Raw genomic sequence first — 24,427 nt, 5'->3', positions numbered from 1 at the left:
GTTGCTCATGATGTCTTCTAATAAAAACAGCACTGCATCAAAACACTGATTATGTGAAATAAACTGATATTAGTGAGATAACAAGAATACATTAAGTGCAGCAGATCTATAAGAGAAAATGCAATGACATATAAACTCTATCTTTGTCCATTTCACACTTTTGAAATACGTTAGATCTTTAGTATAATAAAATAAGTGAACTGTGATTTAATACAAAGTCAGAGGGTCACTTGTTTCTGAAATCAATACGCTAAAAAGCTCTCATTACAAACTAATTTTAATTCAATGCAGTTACGATATTTCTATTTTATACATCTTAATTTTCAAATTTTAATTCAAATTTTAGAAGAAGAATTCACAAAGGCAAAATCTTTGAAAGTAGCAATTGCAACTTACATTTTCTATCAGGTCACAAATTATGGCATTGTTGAAATATTCAATATGAGTCCATTCAATATCCTATAAAAACAAAAAGCATATAATATATGAACCGAGAGAAATAACTGCAGGAGTTCTCTCTATTGGCATGTTTTTATTGCATTCCTATTTATTAAAATACCCTTTTAAAAGTCAGCCCTATATATGTAGATTTTTGGATCCTAACATTTTATTTAAAAAATGCAATCTACCACTAACATTATTTGGCCAAAATGAATGCCCTTGAATGGTTTCCAGACTTGCTTTCCATTCCCTTCTTCAATCTGTGTCAATTTCCCATGCACTTAATTGGAAACAAGCCAAAATTTTATACTGCAAGGCCTTGGGTCAGTAATGCTTTGTGTACACTTACAATGTTTATAAGGAAATAAGTCATAATTTCAGTACAAGAATCTAAGACCAAGATTTTTCTGTTCTTAATTTTCGTTCAGGAGCAAAAAAAAAAAAAAAAAAAAAGCTTAAATTTAGATGAGATCATCTGAAAAACCCACTGAGTCTGGCTGTTATTCAGATATTTGAAAAAAATTAACATATTAAAATCAACTATAGAACTTCCAAGTATGGAATAATAGCCCTACACCAGATGACAATGAATGACAGAAAAAACCACGAGAGTTTCAGACTCGGAGGGATATAGCCAAATTTATAAAGTAAAAATACAAGCATTTCAATTCCATACTTAATTTGTATTCTAGAGTAACATCTAATATTTTAGTTTCTTCAGAGTGGTTGAAATTTAATTCATGAAGTAAATTACAGTAATTATCTTTTCAAGTGCTTGACCAATCAATGCAAAAAAAAAAAAAGGTTTGCCAAAGCTCCACATTGCCTTCGTGATTATAAGGCAGGAAGAAAGTCTATCCAATTTTCAAAAATATTTACACAACACAATAGTGCCATTCAATCTGAATACAGACAGCACACAAGTTTCTACAGTTTTGAAAGATATTTCCTATGGCCTATATATATAGTAGTGGGGAATATTGCTAGAATCAATAAAAACTTTGTAACTTTAGGCCCAGCCACTCTACACCACCAAAGCATACTAATTTAGGCTCCAAAAGTCATATTCATAGTTTATTCTTAAAACAGCATGTATGGCTCATTGTAAGAACTCACTGCAGAAAACTAAGGGCATGTCTACAGAGCAAACAAAGACCCGCAGCAGCAAGTCTCAGAGCCTAGGTCAACTGACTCGGAATCACAAGGCTTGTACTGCAGGGCTAAAAATAGCAGTGTAGATGTTTGGGCTCAGGTTGGAGCCCAGGCTCTGCAATCTTGCAAGGGGGAAGGGTCTCAGAGCCCAGGCTCCAACCGAACCCTGAATGTCTAGACTATTTTTAGCCCCGCAGCGCAAGGCCAAATCAGTTGGCAGGCTCTGAGACTCACTGTCATGGGATGGTTTTGTTGTTGTTGTTTAGACATGGGGTTTCTCAACAGTTTTCTTTCCGAGGCCCCCCCAACATGCTATTAAAACTCCACTATCCACCTGTGCCACAACAACCGTTTCTCTGTGTATCCAGCAGATAAAAAGGAAGGGCCAGTGTCATGGGGTAGCAAGCAGAGCAATTGCCTGTGGCCCCACGCCACAGGGGGCCCCATGAAGCTAAGTTGCTTGGGCTTCGGCTTCAACCCCAGGTGATGGGACTCGGGCTTCAGCTTTCTGCCCTGGGACCCAGCAAGTCTAATGCCGGCCCTGTTCTCTGCTTTATTTTGATGGATTCCATGAAACCTCCTTGCAGTCTGCAGTCCCCCAGGGGTCCCCAGACCCCTGATGGAGAGCCACTGGTTTAGACATACCCTTAGAGAAATCTATATGCAATTACTTCCACCACACTTCTCCCATTTCATCTACCTTACTGATCTTAGAACTATCACTCATCTGTCACTAATAATGCATCTATTTGAAAGTTCAGTCTATTTTACACCCGACAAGATCATACTGTGAAATAAAAGTATATTTTCTTTTGTATTTTAGCTCTATGAGGGAGCTAAAGAGTTTCCTGGGAAAATTGCATAGACTGGTTCAAGAGGCCAGTCAAAGGACTGAAAATTGTATCAAGTGACCAGCCTGACACTGGGGGATGAAGGAGTCCTGTGTCAGACAGAGAGAGATATACACACAGAACTATCATGAGACTGTGACGAGAGGGACAGGCCCTGTGAGAGGACATGAAGTTCTCTGAACCTGCACCAGGGTCTCCACATGGAAGATAGAAGACACTTGGTAAGCCAGACCCGCATATAAGCTGTTTATTGTTTTTTAAGGTATATTTTTCTCTGTAACACCTTTGCTCTGAATAAATAATACTTTGCTTTATGAAGGGTGGTTGGTCACTGTATAACCCTGTCATTTCTCAGAGGACAGGGCCGCAGGTGCTGAACTACCATCAGATCTGCTAAGGTGATCACAGTGAACCATAGCCTAAATCCCCAGTCTAGAAGGGAATGTGTCATGAGACTCTGCCCTGAGAAAGGTAACAGAGGTTTGAGACCTATAGCGGGGATCAGAGGTGCAGTTACCCTGGGAACTCTGACAGCATGTGGCAACAAACAGAGCTACTCTCCATGGCAGGCTCAGGTTCAGAAAGAGAACGCTGGGTACTGTGCCCAGAAAAGGTGTATATTGGCAAGTGGGTAAGAAGTGATCATACAGATAAATGAATTTGAACATTACCTCTCGTATGTATTCCTCCTGCTCTTCTTTTAGGGTGAGTTCAATGAAGATTTGCTGCAGCTTCTCATTACAATAGTTAATAATGAACTGCTCAAAGCTGTTGTCCTGTAAAACAAATCAACACATTTCTGTTCATTTGTTGCATGTATCGTGCTGGAATTCAGTTGGAGTAAGTTACAGCAAAGGCCTTTAGTCTACAAGCAGCTTTACTGGCTACTCTTTCTGGTTTTAAAGGTGGCATTTCCATATATACATTGTTAAAAATGGATTACAATTTCAAAATTTAGGGTAAAATCTTCTCATGTGATTTTCCCCACTACGAGGGACTGCAAACTACAAGTTTGATTTATGGTGTTTCCTCATGGTGGGGTGTTAATATGGGGCTATTATAATATAATGTGGCAATTTCCCATGATGCCAGAGCAAAGAGACCATGTAGAGAAGCCTTCCCCCTGAACAACCCACTCCTAGCATGTGATACATTGGGAGCACCTAAAGGGAAGTTTCTCCAGGCTCTGAAACAAAACCATGAAACCCCTTTACCCTGCACAGCAAAATATAGATGTCAGTCTACCCTCTAACATCATGGTTTTTTTTAAATTGATATGCCTTTGCATTCACTGATTAACCAGTATTGCTTGAGAGAGCAGATATAAAAGTAAAAAGTGTATTATCAGTATTGTTATAAGATCCATAGTAAATGAAATATTACATTTCCCTATGGATTCTGACTAGCAGGGCGTGTGGCCACTCAGAGGCACTGTGGTGCATATCAAACTACGGAATGTCAGATTTTGGATATCACCACAGTACACTTCCAAAATAATGCATTTCAGACTCTGTGAAGCTATCATTGGGACAAGTTCCTAAATACTATGGATGAAATTGCAGCCCCATTGAAGTCATTGGTATAACTGCTATTGAATTCCAAGGGGCCAGGATTTCACTCTAAAAGGTTTTAGCTAATATCTTTATTTCAATTATCTTAAATCAAGGCAACCAGTGTCCAGTTACATATTTTCTGATACATGCTTAAAATGTGTTTATTAACAAAAAGACACATTCTAGGCTCTATTTTCTCCTTAGTAAGTGTTCATAACTCATTAACACTTTGAATATGCATATCTATTAGAGCGATTTTACTTACAGTTATGTAAAAGTAGTTTTAGTTCTTACTAAATTAATTCTTAATTAAAGACATTCCAACACGTAACTTTTTTACTAGCTAATATGGCTATGTCTTTGGTTATTCTGGAGGACTGATATTTGCGTAACAAACTAAACCTTGAAGTTATACCCGTCACAAATCTGCTGCACAATACCTATGAAGCTGAAGTTACACTGACAAATTTCTTGATAATAAAAAAAAAACTTGCAATTTTTTAAACATCGGTTTAATCAACTAGCTGCTAAAATACTAAAACCATGATTAAGAACACACTCAAGCAGATTAGGAAAAGCTGAAGTAGCATAGTTACCCATATCAATTTGGGTTTAAGCAAGAGCAAAATCAAAGCTGATCTCTAAGGCTATGTCTACATAGCAACTAGACACTTGCAGCTGGCCAATTCCTGCCAACTCCAGCTTACAGGGCTCGGGCTGTGGGGCTGTTTTATTGCTGTGTAGACTTCCCGGCTTGGGCTAACTCTGGGACCCTCCCACCCACCTCACAGGGTCCTACAGCCTGGACTCCAGCCCGAGCCCAGAAATTTACACAACAATGAAACAGCCCTACAGGCTGAGCCCTGCGAGTTCGAGTCGGTTGGCACAGGCCAGCCAGGGGTGTCTAGTTGCTGTGTAGACATACCCAAATTTTTTCTGCAGCCCCTTCAGATCCTGACCCTCCCTCAAAGCTTAATTACAGATCAGGGTTTGGAAATTTTTCATAGCTCTAGAAGAGAAGGTTCAAAATGTAGCATGCATCAAAACTGCACTGCAAACAAGTCATACTTACTGCATTCTGTTGCAAAAAGACAAATTACATAAACTGCAATCAGTCCTTATACAATTTCCGTAGCACTACAGTATACAAAGCTACACCGAATGAGAGCTGACAGATATAAACACAGTAGTACAGTGGCATCTTTTAGTTTACATAGCCATAGCTTGATACAGATTCATGTTTGTACATCACACTGAAGATGTAAAATGCAGTATGAATGTTAAATGTTACCTATGTAGAGATGCATGCATAGTTATTTTAGCTACTTGGCAATGTGACCTAAAACAGGAGTTCTCCCATGTTGCACTTCTTTCTGGTCAGTGAACAGCATTTGACTTGGACAGTCACATATAGGACCCTATGACTATTAATAGATAAACCTTGTTACAGGGGAAGGAGCTACAACACATTCAAGGAAGAATGGGTAAAAGTTTGACATATGTAGATAAACTAAATATATCAAGAGTGATGCCTTTGAGGAGAACAGAGTCAAACTGACATATCTCCTTTGCCAAAACAGTGGTGAGATACAGACCATATCCTGAAGTCCGGTAACCCTATGCACCACCAAAAAAATGTTCTTCCTTAGGGATTATTTTCGTCCTTTTACAAGGACAAAGATAGGACTTTAAGTTTACAAACTGTATTCCGTAATCCTCAATATAAGCATCTCCATACGGAATAGTGATTAGTACTAAATTCTACAGACTAAAAGTGTGTGTATGTTACATATATAAAATGTTTATTATTATTCACACATTGAGACAGTTTTTAGATTTGCTTTTTTAAAAATCCAGCATATTGATGGTTTGTTAAAGAAAAGCAAAACCCAAAATCTAAATATTTTTTTCCTTCACAAATCACCTAAAATAGAAAATTAAATTCTATTTAAAACCATCAATATACTGGAATTTGTCACTATAGCAATCAATTTAAGCAGGACATCTTTATTATTATTGGCATTTCCACGTACGACTGAGTGGAATACATAAATTGTATTTTAATTACAATAAAGGATACAAGAGACAGTGTACTTGAACTTCCACAAGTGACTATTAATACAGGATAACTGCAACTATAGACATACATCAAGTTTGTTTTTTTTTTAAAGTTAAACTAAGTTATACTTAGGAAAGACTTACATTTCTTTTCACAGCTGTCTGAAATTCTACCCAAAAAACCCCAACTACAGCAGGGCCGCCCAGAGGATTCAGGGGGCCTGTGGTCTTTGGCGGCGGGTCCCAGGGCAGAAGGACCCCCTGCCGCCGAATTGCCACCGAAGACCTGGAGCGGAAGAAGCTCCGGGGGCCTGGGCCCCGCGAGAGTTTTCTGGGGCCCCCGGAGCAAGTGAAGGACCCCACTCCAGGGGCCCCGAAAAACTCTCGTGGGGGCCCCTGCGGGGCCCGGGGCAAATTGCCCCACTTGCCCCCCCCCGGGCGGCCCTGAACTACAGGCAAATACTTAATTGAAAAACAGCTACTATCAAGCTATCACATTAACTTATCAATGTATCAGTCTATAGTATATTTATATAATTCAGTAATACAACAAAAGTCCTTGAATAACATATATTTTCCCAATTTAGATATACTTAGAATCCTATTGGCCAATCATGTTGCCATGAAATAAACATGATACTGTATATTTTATAATGCTTCTCACTGAGGCTTTGGTTGGCTGGTTGTTTTTTTTTTTTTTTATTGTTGTTTTTTCTTAACTACTGATTACCATCAAGCTAAAGACTGTGGCCCACCAAACTCCACTAGGAAAAGTGGGCTTAAAATATACTTCCTAGGATCATACAATATTTGTTGCTTTTTCTGAACATTTAGCTCTAGAGACAGTAAGTGCTTTAACGATGATTAGGGATCACAAATAAGGGGGAAAGGAACAATGTCTTTAGATTCAAAGTTTCTCTATAAAAGCTGTTGAATTTCAAATATTGTAAAAAAAAATCTCAATGATCAGAAGCCTTGCACTTTCCAAGCTTTACCAGTAATGCTTCTTTTCCATGATGTAGTCTGTTCTTTTAATGCTGGAAACGTCTATTTAATCATTGCATTTTACAGCAATACTATACTAGCTGCACCCAGGAAGCCACTGCAGACCTTCACCGGGGTAAAGAACATTCTCAGTCTCTCAAGTCAAATGAAAGATGCTAGCAAATGAAACGTCACCTGGGATAGATACAAACATACATCCAAATCTATAGATGCAGATGGTCAATTCTCTCAATCTTTAATCAGTTGCGACAGTGAATGGCAACCTGAAAATGTAGTCAGACTAGTCCTGTGATTCTGTACTGATTCAACATGACCAAATCCATGCCTCTTAATCTCTTGATCACACACATTTTTCTTTGTTTACTAAGTGTCAAACTATTGGGCATCAAAGTCTGTCAAATGGTGACATCTTTATACAGTAAAGTCTTGGAATATAAGAGCTATGGGGCTAACGTCTGCTCTCTGATGCAGAAACATGCTGCCTGTGGGTAAATTAGGCAACTATTTTTCTTACACCCATGTCAGTGTGCTACCGCTTCATGGTCCATTCCCTTTGCTTTAGAACAGGAGTAGGCAACCTATGGCACGCGAGCTGATTTTCAGTGGCACTCACACGGCCCGGGTCCTGTCCACCGGTCCGGGGGGCTCTGCATTTTAATTTAATTTTAAATGAAGCTTCTTAAACATTGTAAAAACCTTATTACTTTACATACAACAATAGTTTAGTTATATATTATAGACTTATAGAAAGAGACCTTCTAAAAACGTTAAAATGTATTACTGGCACGCGAAACCTTAAATCAGAGTGAATAAATGAAGACTCAGCACACCGCTTCTGAAAGGTTGCCAACCTCTGCTTTAGAATATTAAGCAAAATTAACTGCTAACAATAGTGAGTATAACACATGTCTAATCCTGAATCCAAGTCCTTCAGGGTCATGAATAAGGGTTTCAGTCTAAAGAAAAGTTGTTTATGTTTAATAGTTTGATTTATTTTATGTTAAGTTCTAGCCATGCAACACATAAAATTATCAGAAACAATACAGATGGATATTCCTGACCTAAAAGGATACTGGCTTGAGTAGATACCACAGACAAGACACAAAAGAATGAGATTTTTACCAAAAAGAGTTAATTGAAGCAAAGTTCATAGAGTGGCCTCAGGCAGAAATGCCTTGGAATGGCTAAACTGAAAATGGTTGTCAGAATAGTAAAAGCAGGAAAGACATTTATAGGTTTAGATAGGATTTGCAGGAGTATCTCAGGTATACCATGGCAACTCACCATGAAAATGTAGATGTAAAAATAACCGCACATATGATTTCTACCAACACTATGAAGATAGGGTTAAGCTAGAAGCAACAGCAGAAGGGCGAAACAAGACAAGCTTTGTACTCCTGTTGAAGACAATACAGACTACTTTCTTAGGCCGTGGCTACACTCGAAATGTCAAAGCGCTGCTGCAGGAGCGCTCCCACAGCAGCGCTTTGAAGTGCTAGTGTGGTCGCACGCCAGCGCTGGGAGAGAGCTCTCCCAGCGCTGCAGGTAGTCCACCTCCACAGCTGGGGCACTGTTTACACTGGCGCTTTACAGCGCTGTAACTTGCTGCGCTCAGGGGGGTGTTTTTTCACACCCCTGGGCAAGAAAGTTGCAGCGCTGTAAAACGCCAGTGTAGCCATAGCCTTAATTAAAGGAGTTGCTAAAGATTCTAAAGAGAGGGGATATTCTTCTGTGAAATTATTTTATACTCTCACATTTTCCCTCTCATAGGCAATGTGTGTCTATTTTTGAGGTACACTACAAGGGAAATTTTTCAAAGGAACCAAGGACAGTTAGCTGCCTAACTCCCATTGAAAGTCAATGAGAGTTGGATGCCTAACCCACATTTGTGCCTTAGAAGATCTCCCCACACACACTCCACAGACTGTTAAATTTCAAAAAGTTTTTTATTTGTTTGTTTTAACAAATATAACACAATACTACACAAACAAGACTACCTTATAGGAAAGTTGAACTCTTTACAAAAAAAACCCAAACACGTTCAGAGTTGTCCCAGTTTGTATCCAACGCAACAGAACTGGCTCCTTTAAAATTAACATATTAGTTAATTTTTTTTTTTTTTAAGTAGCAGGTAACTGACTTCTGGTCTCACGCACTCCCCAAAATGTGTAATTCCTTTTATCTGTACCACAGCTCCTCTGCCCCAACTTAAACATAAGAAAGCGTCCCCAAGGTAGGTGGAGGATCCAGGGCAGCTCTGGCAACCTGCGTAGGCTACTGCCAAAAATTGCAGAGGAAAAAGAGCTGGGAAGGGAGACCATAAAGGAAAGCCTAGATGCTTGGTTCACTGAAAGGAATGATGTGATGAACCAAGCAGTAGGCCTGAAGATTTAACCTATATCCAGATATGAGGTCATGCTAGAAGGATGGAGATTTTAACAGATGTGCAAGTGAGACTTGATTTGTAAAGGAGGAATTACAGAATATAGGTGCTAGGAAGGTGGGAATGTTGCCAGAAGCAGGGCCGGCTCCAGCTTTTCTGCCGCCAAGCGGGGGAAAAAAAAATAAATAAAAAAAGACTTCGGCAGCAGCTCAATCGCACCGCTTCTTCGGCGGCAGTTCAGCGGCGGGTGCCCCCTCTCTTCCTCTTCGGCGGCAATTCGGCAGCAGCTCAAAGAGGAAGAGAGGGAATGAGGGACCTGCCGCCAAAATTGCTGCCAAAGACCCGGACGTGCTGCCCCGGTACCGGACGGAGTGCCACCCCTTTGAATTGGCCGCCCCAAGCACCTGCTTCCTACGCTGGTGCCTGGAGCCGGCCCTGGCCAGAAGACTGCAAATAAGAGGGAAAGAGATGAAAGAGATATCATTTCTCCCTGCCACAGAAAATGGTTGTTTACATGCAACTAAGGTCAGAACAATCTAACTTTTTCACCCCTCAGAAGTTTCCACAGGTATTTGTTGTTCAATATTTATTCCTTGAAGTCCTTTAGGGATTGAAGTTTTCCTGGGAAAAAGCTTAAATACTCTGGTGGTGGACCCTATAGAGAAGCTCTTTACAGACAGTTGTGTGTTTATAATACATCCATCAATACAACTGTTGATTTTTTAAAAACCTTGGACTTCTTCTTTGAGAGGGAAAAACTACACCTCCACAGTATTGATAAAAGAGCTCAACAAATTCCACAAAACATGTCCCACAAATTTTTAATTGGATGTCAAGATGAATTCCCTATGGTCCCACTTTTGTATTCACTTTCATGAACATTCACGCAATCAAACTTTACGGAAAAAAATGCTCATGGAAAGCAGATTTTAAGTGCACATATTTCTGTAAAGATATATCTCTAGGCAAAGAACCCTAGAAGCATGACGTTTAAATGTACATATTTCAGATATCTGTAGTAAAAAAATTTCCAAAATATAATTCCCATTCATTAGTTACACCAAAATGTATAATTAAGGCAGTAACAAGAACATATGCCCAAATCACATGGATTCCACATTTCCCACAGTTAGATAACTGGGCCTGCCCCTGCTCCTATTAATGTCAATGACAAAACACCCAATGATTTCAGGGGCGAAGAAAGATAATCAGGCCCACTGAACACATCTTGTTCTCATCTGCATTTTTTGGTACACGCAGGATAAAACCAAGTGGTGAGTGGGACGGGCAAGAATCAACTGTGGCTCCAACAAACATAGTGTGTGTGTGTTACACAAAGAAAACTCAGATATAATCACATCACAAACACAGGTTAGCAAATTAGTCCTAGAATCATAGAAACTAGAGATAGTAAGGACCTCCTAAATAATGTTGGTCCATTCGCACATCATGGAACTCATCACTGCTTTAGCGCAGAGCCCTTAGCCCTTTTACACAGTTTCTGTGTAATCTATATTTTGCTCATCTTTAAAATTATGACAGAATCCATTTCTGAAAAGCATACAATCAACATGTTTTACAGTGGTGATGAATACTACATAATGAGCTTCAATTATTTCTTAACCAAAAAAAAGTTAAAATTCAGTAAATCAGTTTTTTTTTTTTTATAAAATGTATTTTAAAAGCTCCACTCTGCCATCTAGCAATCCAACCAAAAAACAAAGAACAAGCAACACTCTTTATGTAAGGCTTACAGAGTTGTGTGTTCCACTTTCACAAAGCTAGCCAGCAGATGCACATGATAAATAACAGATTTAAGACTTAGTTCTACTCTTATACACTTGATGGGCTTTGCTCTGTAGATTGCACAACTGGTTGAGTACACGTACACCAGCACAGCAATCAATTTTTCAGTACCCTTTCTGTGTTGATGGGTATCAGAAAAGACTTGTGTGTGTATAAAAATGAAACATTTATATCCAGAACTGAGATTTATATATTTACAGTATATACACAAGTTCTGTTTTCAGTTGAATTGTTGATACAATGCTTCCATCTATTAGCTAGCCACCTCATAATAAATTTTTAAAAACTGCATCTCTGTTGCACTTGCCTTCAGATTATCTCATAACATAATCACAATACCACTGTAGCAAAGTGTGCTGTGCTCTTTAAAAGTGGACACCACTAGCCTAGATGCTACTGGGACTCAAGCCTTCAAGGAAGAGCATTGGGGAGATGTAGTTCATAGGAGAGATTGTTGGAAGGTGTAGTCAAAGAGGGCTCATGCGATTGCCAGGACCATCTAGGAAAAAAGCCTTTGGGGTTCATTTAGGGAGAATTCGGGTGGAGGAAGGATTTGGAGGAAGCCTGTCTAGAGGGAATAGAAGGTGGCAAGGAAATAATTTCTTGCAGGCATTGTTTCTGGACTCTCCCTAAGTAGCATGCTTCATCTTATATAGTCCTGGCAATCACATGACTCCTCTGGTACTACATCTCCCAGCTTGGTCTTCTTTGAAGGCGTATGCCCTAGTATCATCTGGGCTAGCAGCAATTACTCTTAAAGAACCCAACACATTCCACTACAACCACCAAGAGGTAGGTATTAGTGTTCCCATTTTACAGGGGAGAAACTTAGACAAAGAGAAGTTATGAGACTTAGGCAAGGTGTCAGAAAGTTTGTGATAGAGCGGAGAATAGATCTCAGATCTTCTGAAGCCTATTTCTCTGCTATAAACACAAAACCTCCCTTCCTTAATATAATTCTTCACCCTCTTATATGGACATCTCTCTTTTAAAAAACAACAACAACAACATTATTCATTGTAAGTACAACTCTAATAAGGAAAGATGTGTTGCTAATCATGACATTATCTTCTTTTATATTTCTGATGGCATTACCTCAGCACAGATGTTATCTACCTTTAAAGCCAGGATGGTGGCTTATGTAATTATATTATTTATATTTATAGAAGTGAATCCATTTCTTTTGCTTCTCAGAACAGGCCTGTCTACAAACAATACAACTTAATTTTTTTATGTGACGATGAATGGAACCATTATCAAGGTGTCACACTGGTAAAAAATTGTGTGTGGGTAGCATATCATCAGCTGCCATTCATGACCAAAGAGTTCTCTGACAGCATCCGATTAAGTGTTTGTACTCTGCCTCAGACTACCTTACCTGCATGAAGAACTGATGAATGTGAAATGCCTTCTAGCAAAGTATAAAGGAGCATGTTTCTCACGTGCTTTCAGGTAATACTTTGTTGCCATGTGGTCTGTCTTGATATAGTATTTCAAGGGAAAATTGCTAGGGAATTTACACGTGTCTCAATGGTGTCTCAATGGTGCTCAATTTTCAGCTAATATCATATGATGTTTGAAGTGTATACATATTAATTTGGGCCTGATGATGGGTCATTTACCATGTGGACAGGTTGCAGTTTTCTGGAGTTGATTGTTTTGTCCAGATTTTAATTCACTATTAAATCCACTATTAAAGTGTCCAGATGACACAGAATTTTAAAAAGACCTGTGCAAAGCCTGGTAAATTATACTAATTGAACCAAGAGAACAACATGATGTGGTGGTAACATTTTATTCTGGTTTCAACACCATAGTCTAGTGTTTGGGGAAATACCTGTCTATTTCCTTCCATCTCCAGTCACAATTATCAGATTAGCACCACACCTTCCATGCTTTATAATGGTCCTGAACCAGGAATTTATGACTTGTCATGAAACACAGTCTTTGCTCTCGAGTATATTTTCTATTGATTTCACGAGCTGGTTTCTTCTGTGAGCTAAGATGAAAGGGATTTGCACAGACATTTCTATAAGGGGCGAAGTCTAGAGATGATGGGGTGCAAGAGAGGGCCATAAGAGAGTTTATTCCCAGAAAGATGGGCTATGGGAAGAGTCACTCCAAATTTTAAATGTTTTTAGCTCCTTTTTCTGCCAGCATTGAGTATATAAAAATAGACAGATATTGCCTAAAGAATAATGAAAAGTTGCTACATTCTGTTTTGTTTTAGCAAGTCAGTTTTTGACACAGTGCCTCGATCAACTAAACAAAGCCCTAAGAAGCAGCCCAGCTAGCTTTATATTCAAACTTCTCAAAAGGAAGCTAGGGAGAGCTGGGAGAAAAACCATTAGAAATTTTCACAAAAGTTACATTGCATTTTGAAAAGTTAAACCCAGTGATACTGAGAAATACTAAGAGAAATTACTTCTTAACAGGAAAAATATGATCAGCCAGGAAAATTTTAGCAATGGAAGTGAACTGTCTGATAAGGTATTCCAAAAGCTCTGTAATTAGATTCTAAACAGGAGTAGCTTGTTACAAGCAAGTTAGTCTGATACTTCCAGAGGCCCTCATGGGCAACTTAAACATTTGAGGTGAAACTGTGCCCTGCTGAAGTCAATGGAAGTTTTGCCATTGACTTCAATGGGGCCAGGATTTCATCCTTCATCAGTAAACGAACAGAATATATTGGTTTGCCAATGGTTGGGCAAAGGTTGAAAAATAAGTACCTTCCCTCCTGTATTTTCTAACACGTTTCTCTCCTCCGCCACCTTCCTTCCCTTATTTCTCATATAGCTGATCTTATAAATGTAACAAAGCAAATATTTATATTTTGTACATTAACTAAAGATAAACAGAAAAATACATGCAACAGAAAAGTGCGGATTAATGCTGCACTTTTACAAGGCAGTCTAAAAAGGTATCCAAGTCAACAGAAGGTGTATTAATGCTAACCCAAGTGGTAGTTAACTTTGTTTGAGATTAGTTTAAAATAAGCAATTATAATTTTTAACACTGAATCAAGTTTCAAATTTACGTTACAGGTTTCCAGGTGGAAAGGCATGCCAAATGCACTTTTATCATCAAAATCCATCATGTACATTATTGTAGTTCTAACCTTCAAGACAGTGCATGTTAATTTAAGAGATAACAAAACATGTACTAATTGGCTCCTAAGGGGAATTTATAATCAATTCCTGGAAATACTAAGAATAATAATTAGCTCTGTAAATTCACTGCCATTAGCTATATGTCAGCTAAAATTCTACATGTATAACAATCCTTTTGTAAAATATCTGTACCATTTAAGCTAGAAAATATAAAATGTTGCAGATGATTATCTCACATCATCTTGATGTATTGTACTGCATATATTACATAATGTTTCATTCAATTACAGCAGATTAGTTTACTATTTGATATATAACTAGTTTTACCAACATGTATTTTTGTTTGATAGTGGCTAGATTTTTTATGCAACTATTTCTTATAAGCATTTCCTTAACTGTCTTTGACTGCACACGTGCAGTACCATCATTTATAAAAAGGCTCCATAAATACAGGTTTTGCCATGTATCTTTGTTATTTAATTGAACTTACTTAATGCAGATTCATTTACCTGACCATAAAAATCATTCCACTATACCTGCACAATGTTTGACTAAAACCTGTTTACCAATTTAATAATTTCAGTGTTAGGATTTTGTTCCAATAAGAGCCAGGTGGGAAATGGATTGGTCTTTTTGAAGGAAAATACACAATTTTGAAACAGAAAACAGAACAAATTTTTTTGAAATTTCTCAGAAAATGAAATTCTGGACAAAAATTAGTACCAGGTCAATTGAAACATTTTGTTTTGACAAAACTGCAATGTTCTGTTCCAACTTTGATTTTTTTAAAATTTTATATTATATAAATTCAAAACAACTTTTGGTTTATTTTGTAACAGGAAAAATCAAAACATTTCATTCCTTACAATTAAAAATTTAGAATTTACACAATCTAAGCCATATTATAGGACCTGACCCAACACCCCTCATTGTTAATGGAAAGGTTCCCATTGACTTCAGTGAGCATTGGATCATGCCCTTAATATACAGCTGTATATCTTGTGGTCCCACAATGACCTTTGATTGCCCTGTGTACCTGGGTGAATTTCACCCTATGAGTTTAATCCTGTGAGGTATAGAGTACTTCTTATCCCATCTACTTCAACAGAAGTTGAGTTTGCTCAGCATTTGGTAGGATTGGACACTAAATGAACAAACTTGTTCCATTTTCAAATTTACTATTTTAAGCATTTTATAAACTACAGTATAGTTCAATATACATGTGAGAGGAAAAAAGCATTTAGTCTTCCATTTTGCTGCTATGAAACTGTGTCCTTACATCTAACTACTTGTTTTTATGGCTTTATTTTTCTAATGTCAAACATCTTTAAAAACAACAACAACAACAACACTTGTTTCCTTGCATTCAATTTAACAATCCAAAGCCAGCCCACAAACTCAGATTTACTCCAGTGTTTTTAAACTCACCCTCTACTTAATCAAGTTCACATACACAGCTGGTTAAAACAAAATTTCTGCCAACAACAGTAACATTCTACTGTGTAACTTTCTAAAGGAATATAACTACCACCATCTCCAAATATCCTACTACTGAGAGTTACTTCCAGATTGGTCCCATGCAGTACATTTTCATAAGTTTCTTCATATGTTCAGGAAACTAAATATCTTCTTGAGTAAAAACCTGAATCAAATATTAGCTCTCTCTCTTCTCTTTGCAAAACTGTTAGACTACTCTGATTCATTATAAAACTGAAATGAAGCATATACTACCTTCCCCTTTCTATGTAACATTTTAAAACCTCTTTGGGAAGAGATAAATCCAGGTGGATTGTTCCCACCTTCTATCGAGAATAACTAGACTTACTGGTCTCCTAGAGAAATTGTGAGCAAGTGGGAAAGGAAGAAATAGACAAGATGTTTTTCCCCATAGTTTCTTAGTTGGAAAATTAGAGCACAATATTTAACTAGATATCCAAATCTCCAGAATAAACAATTCAGTCATGATCTTTATACCTAACAGCATCAGGCTAAGTCAATTGATATAACTGAGAATTTTTGATTTTTTTTGAAGTGTTTTTAAGTATTTAAGTGTACTGAGTTGAAATGACGTACAATTTATTTTTAGTTCTAGCAGAAAAGATGTCGTCTTTTGTAAAGGAAAAGAACCTTGTTTGCAGATATCTATAATAAGACTCAAGGCCATACACAGAACATGTACTATAGACAAATTTTGTATGACAGCATGGACATTACCACAATATTTCCTATTTTCAGAATGGTACCATAGTAAATATTTACTTTTCAGTGGTACCTGCTATATCAATGCAACATATTCAGTTTGGCTTTGATGAATTTGTGTTATAATTGCAAGGCATGCTAAGATGACCACCTAACTTCAGTTTACATTTATTGTGTGTACTTAGAAAGATGCACTAGACTGCATCCGATGAAGTGGGCTGGAGCCCACGAAAGCTTATGCTCAAATAAATTTGTTAGTCTCTAAGGTGCCACAAGTACTCCTGTTCTTTTTGCAGATACAGACTAACACGGCTGCTACTCTGAAACTAGACTTAATTTACAGAAGGTGAAATTGTGATTACACATACATGAACAACTAGATTTAGCTTTAGTAATAGCTGTAAAGTTTGTTATAGATATGCAAAATTCTATTTAAATTGTATTCTAAAGCACTTACCTCAAAAATTTCAAAGCCATAGATGTCCAGTACTCCCATGACCTTCTTTCTGACTTTTGTTTGTGCCTTTTAAGAGAAGGTTGAGTCATTGTTCTGTACATTTAGTATTTGTGATCAAGATACATTAAATGCCTTATAGGCATGTTGTTTTGGCTAAAAAGTTAGGTTTGGTTTTCCAAAAATGGTTAATATCAATATTTTCATAAGTTTAAAAACAAAAAGCCGCCAACAGATTTATTTGGATACAGATATTCACCTCCAGCACTGGCAGCCCTGCAACACTGCACTAGTGCATAAGAATAAGAAAGTAAAACAGACCAGTATAGTTTTACTGTCCCCACTCACTCCATCTATTTCTACTGAATTCTTTATGGGCATATAAGAAAATTACCTTAATGCTCTCATTGATTCTGGTAACAAGCCAGGAAAACAGTCTACTGTACAGATTCTTAGCCAGAGCATCACGGGCATAATATGCCTAGTCAAAAGAAAGAGAAAAATCATTAGACATATTGGGCTAATTCTGAACCATGTGTGCTATTCCAGTGGTTTAAAAGTGCTATAAAAAGGGTGGAAATGACTTCTAAGGAATATGTTCAGCATGAGAGAGCTACCTGGTCAGAGTAAGGCTGCAGGAACAGCCCTACAGTGTTCTCCCTCCCAACCTTTGGCACAGGGACTTGGTAAGGGCTGGAGATGGAGACAGCGTAGCCAGAGCACATTGCATTCTGCTAGTCTCAGCTGGCCAATGGCCCATTAGGGTATGTCTTTACCGCAATAAAAGACCCACAGCACCACCACAGCAGGCCCGAGTCAAATGACTTGGCTCGGGGTGTAGGGTTATAAAATTGCAGCATAGACGTTCAAACTCAGGCTGAAGCCCAGGCTCTGAGACCCTATGAGGATGGAGGGTCTCAGAGCCCAGGCTGTCTACACTGCAATTTTTAGACCTACAGCCTAAGCCCCATGAGGCCAATTCAGCTGACCCAGGCTCAGTACCAAAGGGTTTTTAATCACAGTGTAGATGTAATGTAAGCCCAGGGTTAGCAGAACTGGAGCTAGCAGACCCTGGGTTTGTTAGCCTAAGGCTTGAGTGTCTACACTCATTTGTAGGTTAGGAATTGTTGAACCCTGGGTCCCAACCTGGGGCTCCAGCTTCTGTGGGCCCTAGTCTAACCACCCATATTACAGATTCCTAGTGTCCTCCCAAAATGTGGCTGCTCTAGCCCTTTGTTCGTGGAGCCTGTGGGAAAACTTCTTTGTCCTCTGACAATTTGAAAGTCGGCCTGTGGAATTGTGGGATACTTTCAGCGGACTCCCAGAGCACAAGTCCATTGGGGATGCATCTACACTGCAACCCAATAGGGCTTGAAACCTGGGTCCTGGCTTGATGCAGGCTAAGATGCTCCACCCACGTGGAGTCCTGGGATCTGGGGCCACTCGATTTGTGTGTAGATGGAAGGGTTAGGCTTGAGCCTGAGTTGAAACCCTGGGCTTATACTACAGTGTAGACATATCCAAAGAGGCCTTGCAGCCAGAGTTTTCTTAAGGCTGCTTTCACTTATGCCCGCAGTTTGATAGGCCCAACAGAACCAAGAATTCAAGAGGAGCAAAGTTGGCTTAAAGACATCTTTCCCTACCTGCCCCCTCCCCTTATTCCACTGCAGGAACAGAGAACTGAAGCCAGTGTTTAATAGGATTACCTCGGGTAGTCACATACTTAAGAGATGCCCAAGGGGACCAGAAAAACAGCAGGTGTGATAAAACTTCACATTTCTGACTTTGATAAAACGACTCTACAATTTATATATCCCCAGAGGGTTCCTCATTCATTCTGAGGAACAGGCTCCTGGGAACCTTTATAAGAGGTGAAACTTTATGAATCTAGTTATTTGTGGACCAGGGGAATATAGCAGTCTTCACACTAATGTATTCTGAAAAAGCAATAAGAGGAGTTGAGAGAAATAGGAAAACAGATAAGGGATGGCAAAGGGAGAGCAGAGGCAGTAAGGAAGGGAGAGAAAGATGGGCAAAGGCAGCAAAGGGAGAGGAGAGGAATGAAATGCAGGCATCAATTTGTCTTAAATACTCCAAAAGCATGGTTGCTTATTGAACATTTTGCAGTCTCCCTTCTCCTATCTGTTTCTGACAGGTTCCTACTTATGTGCTCTGCTCAGATATCTTTTCAGAATCCCATAAGTTAAGTTTCTAGTGGAAGTTCGGGGTAGCAGAAATGCACATTATCAAGCAGACTTGATGATGTTGAATAAAATTAAGCAGGAAACAGCGAGTGATGAAATCAGAATTTTAATCACTTAAGTGAATAAGACAGAAGATAAATTCTCAGGTCAAAATTGAAAAATACATGTATGCTCTAAGTGGACCAATTCTCCAGCACATCAATTAGAAGGATTTGGAGTTTATTATTATTATTAAAAAAAAAAAAAAAAAAATTTCAACCATCAGCCCCATGTAAAGTAGCAACAAAACACAAACGAGGAAGATGAAAATTGTATCAGCAGAAAAATACACAACAAGAGGTGAGATAGTCACTGTAACATGCTAGTTAGACCCCATCTGGAATGCTGTGCTGTAAGAGGCACAGCACCACCAGGAGTATACTAGTGCCTTCAGAGGGTGAAGCATCAGGCAACAAGGACTTTAGCAGTTCTGAAGAATCTAAGTTAGGGAGTTCAGTTTATTCTACTAGAAAAAGAAAGGCTCCACGCTGACTTCACAGAAGGTTTCAAAATTAGTAAAATGATTCAGAAAGTGATTTTTATCTTTTTTAAAAGCCACCCTCACTCCCTTCCATGTCCACACACTCAGAGACCAGTTTGGGCTTCTAAAACTAGTTGATCTAAAATAAGGAGTAAATGGAGAATGTAAGCAGAACTACTCCAGGACAAGGGAAATAAGCATATGGAATAAGCTATTGGGCAAGTAATTGAAACAGTATAAGTGATTTCAAGAGACATCTAAATATGTTGCAGGGGAAGGACTGAAGGTTATGGTGAAAAAGCAGGAAGCGTGGATTAAAATAAACTAAGAATGAGGAGTGGCACATTCAACCAGACGGCCTTTCCTGTTCCTAAAATATCTTATATTCTTCACGTACAAACTTCCAAGCTGGCTCGCCACTGATATCATTAGCTGCAGCAAGAGAAGGAAGGGAGAGGTGCTAAGAAATTAAGAAAAAAGGAACAATATGGAAAGTTGAATTTATTCATTTTAGCTGAAGAAATGTCAGAACTGCCCAGAGCACATAAATCCTGTGAAACCAAATGGGCTGTTCAAAATGAAAGATGGTCTGCCACAGCAGGATATTTTAAGTTTACCACATTTCTGCACAAGATGTAAGAAAAACTTCCTATACCCTTTTCTTGTGGACATGACCCTCATAAAAGCAAGATGTTCATCAAGTGTATTTGAACATTCAAAAAGTGTGTTGAAGGAAAGAAAATGAAAACAGTGATAAGTTTTACTAGTGAAATGTTTTATTTAGAAATGCTTTGTGAGCAGTAACTTTATTTTGTAGCTATGCAGAAAGCACTCATTTAAAATAATTCTTTCCCTTAAATAAAGAAAGTTGCCTACAGTATGTGACATAAAATAGTGTTGAGTTTTCTGGTTAAGAGTAAAATTTTCAAAAGCTACTAAGTGACTGAGAAACCTACGTCAAGAATTAATGATCTAATGAAGTCACAAGAGCCAAGAGAATGAAAGCTAAAGAGTTGAGAGGGGAAGCGACTTTTTGTCAGACTGTCTGAAGCCATTAATTTGTTTGTTTTAATAGCACCATTTAATTTCAATTTCTGAATAACATTATGGAGAAAGTAAGAGATTCAGCAACTTTTAATTTCCAAGAGATAACAAGATACATCCTCTGAGACCCACAAGCAGCAATCCAGAAATTACATTTGTAATATATCTGAAGTAAAATCAGAACAAAACAATCCTTTAAAATAACCTTTCAGGTCCTTCTTATACATAAAAAAATAAAACCCCACAATCCTTATTATCCTTATGGAAAAGAAAAATGTTTTACATATTTTACAGAAAAGAAAAATCAGTAAGAATCTGCTTTTACCTGAGCCACATTTAGCGTTGTAGAGACTTTTTCTTGCTTGGCTTCAACTGTTCGGAAGCTAAAGGCTCTTTCCAACACTGACTGATCGATCCCTGTCAACTCACAAATTTCTTTGAGCTCTATGAAAGCAAAAAGCCAGTGTGACTACAATTAACACTTTCATATCGCCGTATTTGTATTGGCTAACCTTACTCAACACTACGTCACACAAAAAGCTAATTATTATCTTTAACTTTGAAGCAGTGGTAAGTTTGTTCAGAATAATTTTTTGCCAAGTTTTGGTTGAGTGTTACCACCCCCCGCCCCATAGAAAGCTGGCTGAAAACCATAACAAAAAAAATTCCATAAAAATCTTGTTAAGTTTGAACGCATTTTCCATTTCATTATATTTCAGTAAGAGGCCATTTTTTGTGTGGAATCTTTTTCCTGAAACAGAACTTTCAAACACACAAAACAAAAACATCAAATTTTCAAAATGTACCAATTACAACAAAAAGGTCCCATCAAGTGAATAAGCACAACTTAAGTTACACATTGGCAGTACAAAAGCTAAAAATATTAACTGAAAAAATACTGTGGCGCAACCAATACGTTATATCCATTTCTAGTAAACCAATTTCTTCCATTTAATGTTTCAGAAGAAAGCTTTCATAAAATGGAAAATCTAAAAAATGTTCATGAAAAAGACATTTTTGTAAAAAGCCAAATTTTGACTGAAACACTACATATGAGAGATCTGAACCAAATCTACTTACAGATGATGTTCAGAATAAAAAAGGAAGTAATGTACTGTAATCCAGCTACAAGAGCAAGAGTAAATCTTGGGTCTTTACAAGATACAGAATTTGCAAAGAACTATTCAAATATTAGGTTTTTTCCTAACACCAGTATCATCTTACCATTTTTATCTTTTATTTTACTTTCATCTAAACCATTTACTCGAGATTCAGGTTTGAATTCAATGTTTCCCAGTTTTAGAACTGCTGCTACCACCTCCAAGATGGACTGTGTTTCATGATCCATAAAGCCAACAATCTGCATGGCATTCTGGAAAAAGGGGGGGGGGGGGGGAGGAATCACAAGATAAAGATATATATTTTTAATCAAATAGATCATACTTGCAAAATCCACCATTTATATACATCAGCACAGAATATAAACATTTTCCAAATACATGTAATATGACAAGAAGAATATGAAAAAATTACTGGGCTTGGATAATAACACCACAGAATATTAAGTGAGGTTTTCGAGAATTGTGTAACTCAGTCGGCATAAATGTTTTATCTGTCTCTAGTGTCCATACCAGAGCACTGAAGTAATTCATGTTTTTATAAAGATTTTTTTTCTAACTGCCTATAGACAAATTAGTCTAATTTCAGACTCATAACGAATTTGAAAAGCTAAGATAAATGGATAGATCAACAGAATGCTAATAATTTTGAAGCAATGGATTAACTTAAATTTAGCAACAGAATAGGAGAAAAATGTCACTGGAGTTCACACTTTTCTTTCTTAAGTACATATATACAAAACCAAAACTATTCTTTATCAAGACTTTGGTTAACAAATTTTACATCTAAAACTCATTGCATACTATACATCTGCAAGAAAAGTGTGAACAACACTGATTAAGGCCCCAGTCCTGAAAATGGCTCAGCAGAGGTGGATCCCCTCTAGTACACAGCCAGTTGCAGGATTGAGGGCTTAACATTTTGAGTTGTGTGTCTTGGATTAAGCTGGACAATCTTACCCTAACTGTTCTGAAGTTTACTGCATCATCCACTCCGTTTACTCGGGCAGAGTCCAAACTCAGGTAGTTATATCTGCTGAAATCCCGTTCAAGTTTAAGTTTGTCTAATGAATTGAATGAAAATAAGATCAGTCAGGTACCCTTGTTAATGGCTCTCTTTCACCCTTAGGACCAGTAATATGAATAATTGCTATTAACAAATAGTTCATATTAAATTGACTTAGTGATCTTTAAATTACAATCCCTTTAGGGCAAGGATGGTCTCTTTTCTGTGTTCATACAACATCCAGCACAAATGGGGCCCCAATCCTGACCATGACCTTGATTACCACAACGTAAATATTCACTACTACTACTACTAACAACAATAATAATAAAAAATAGTAAGTTAAGAAAAATACCTTTCTTCACACAAAACGAAAATATTGGTTGAGTGTGTTTTATTAGGAAAACAAAAAGCAGTAATAACGTCTGATAAACAGCAGAGGTGCAGTACTTACTAAGCATGTCTTCTGATGCACCAGATAATATCTGATAGAAGATATGAAAGTTTCTTTCACCTCTTGGCTGTTTAACAACACGGGACTTCTCTAACAGATCTAAAGACAAAGTCATAGGAGTTAATTTTTGCCACACCATTTTCTCTCTATTTTAACATGCTTTTTTTTAAACTGTTTCCTATTAACACCAGAGGTGATCAAATAATATTTAATATTGAATAATTTAACAAGCGGTGATATTTCTTAACTATGTTATTGACAAAGAATTTCATTCATTATTTGCCCCTCTCAACCTACAATAAGCTAATGATTTTTACATGTTGCAGCCTTACCAATTAGACATGATGGGCCAGATTTTTAAAGGTATTTAGGTGCCTAGTAGTATTTTCAACAGCATCTAGGTGCCTAATATCACCCATTGAAATCAATGAGTTTTAGGTGCATAGGTGCTTTTGAAAATCCCACTAGGCACCTAAATACCTTTAAAAACCTGGCCCTATATTTTTCAGGCATAAGCAGCACTGTGGGGAGTAACCCCAAAGAGAAAATCCATTAAAATGCTGGAACACCAACAGAAAATAAGGTTTGGGGAGGATTGTTATATGAAGAAAGAGCTTTAAAAGGAGCTGAAGTGTTTAGAGGGTGGAAGCAGCAAAGAGGAACAGAAAATTTTAGAGTGGAGCTAATAAGTGTAACTAGGAATAATGGGGTGAAACAGAGTAAGGGAAAATTGAAGATGAATAGTCAGGACACATTTTATGACAGTGAGGCCTATCAGATTATCCCCCAAGGGACCTGATGGAAACTCCATCAAATGAGGCATTTAAAACTAGACTGGGAAAAAGCACTCTAAGTTCTATAGGAGCATACACTGCACTGGCAAGTAGTTTGAGAAGGTTATTAGCTCTTTTCCACCAGTGACTTCTATGATTCTATGCCTTATCAATGAGGACAAGAATCTTGCAAGACCGTAGAGCTGGATTGGATGAGAACAAATAAGATTCTGGAGAGCTCTATCACACTTATTGCTCAAGTGGCAATGCAAATTCAGCTCATGGTTGAATTGCAC

The 24,427-nt window shown here is 37.9% G+C and overlaps 1 protein-coding gene across 4 annotated transcripts in view; it reads right to left on the bottom strand.

The window, feature by feature from the left end:
• The window catches only part of MYO1B (myosin IB), a 168,014-nt gene that overhangs the window by 47,072 nt on the left and 96,515 nt on the right, over window positions 1-24,427 (bottom strand). For all 4 annotated transcript variants that reach the window (XM_065413246.1, XM_065413248.1, XM_065413247.1 and 1 more), the window contains exons 7-14: window positions 23,359-23,457; window positions 22,859-22,962; window positions 22,005-22,152; window positions 21,106-21,224; window positions 17,407-17,493; window positions 17,016-17,081; window positions 3,116-3,220; window positions 397-459 (exon numbers count right to left, since the gene is read on the bottom strand). In XM_065413246.1, coding sequence (XP_065269318.1) covers window positions 397-459; window positions 3,116-3,220; window positions 17,016-17,081; window positions 17,407-17,493; window positions 21,106-21,224; window positions 22,005-22,152; window positions 22,859-22,962; window positions 23,359-23,457 — 791 coding nt within the window. The remainder of the gene's footprint in view (window positions 1-396; window positions 460-3,115; window positions 3,221-17,015; window positions 17,082-17,406; window positions 17,494-21,105; window positions 21,225-22,004; window positions 22,153-22,858; window positions 22,963-23,358; window positions 23,458-24,427) is intronic.

The sequence above is a fragment of the Emys orbicularis genome, chromosome 11 (assembly GCF_028017835.1).
Source record: "Emys orbicularis isolate rEmyOrb1 chromosome 11, rEmyOrb1.hap1, whole genome shotgun sequence".
In the NCBI taxonomy this organism is placed as follows: Eukaryota; Metazoa; Chordata; order Testudines; family Emydidae; genus Emys; species Emys orbicularis.
Note: the sequence above shows the minus strand (reverse complement) of the source record. Positions and strands in the feature narration are given on the sequence as shown.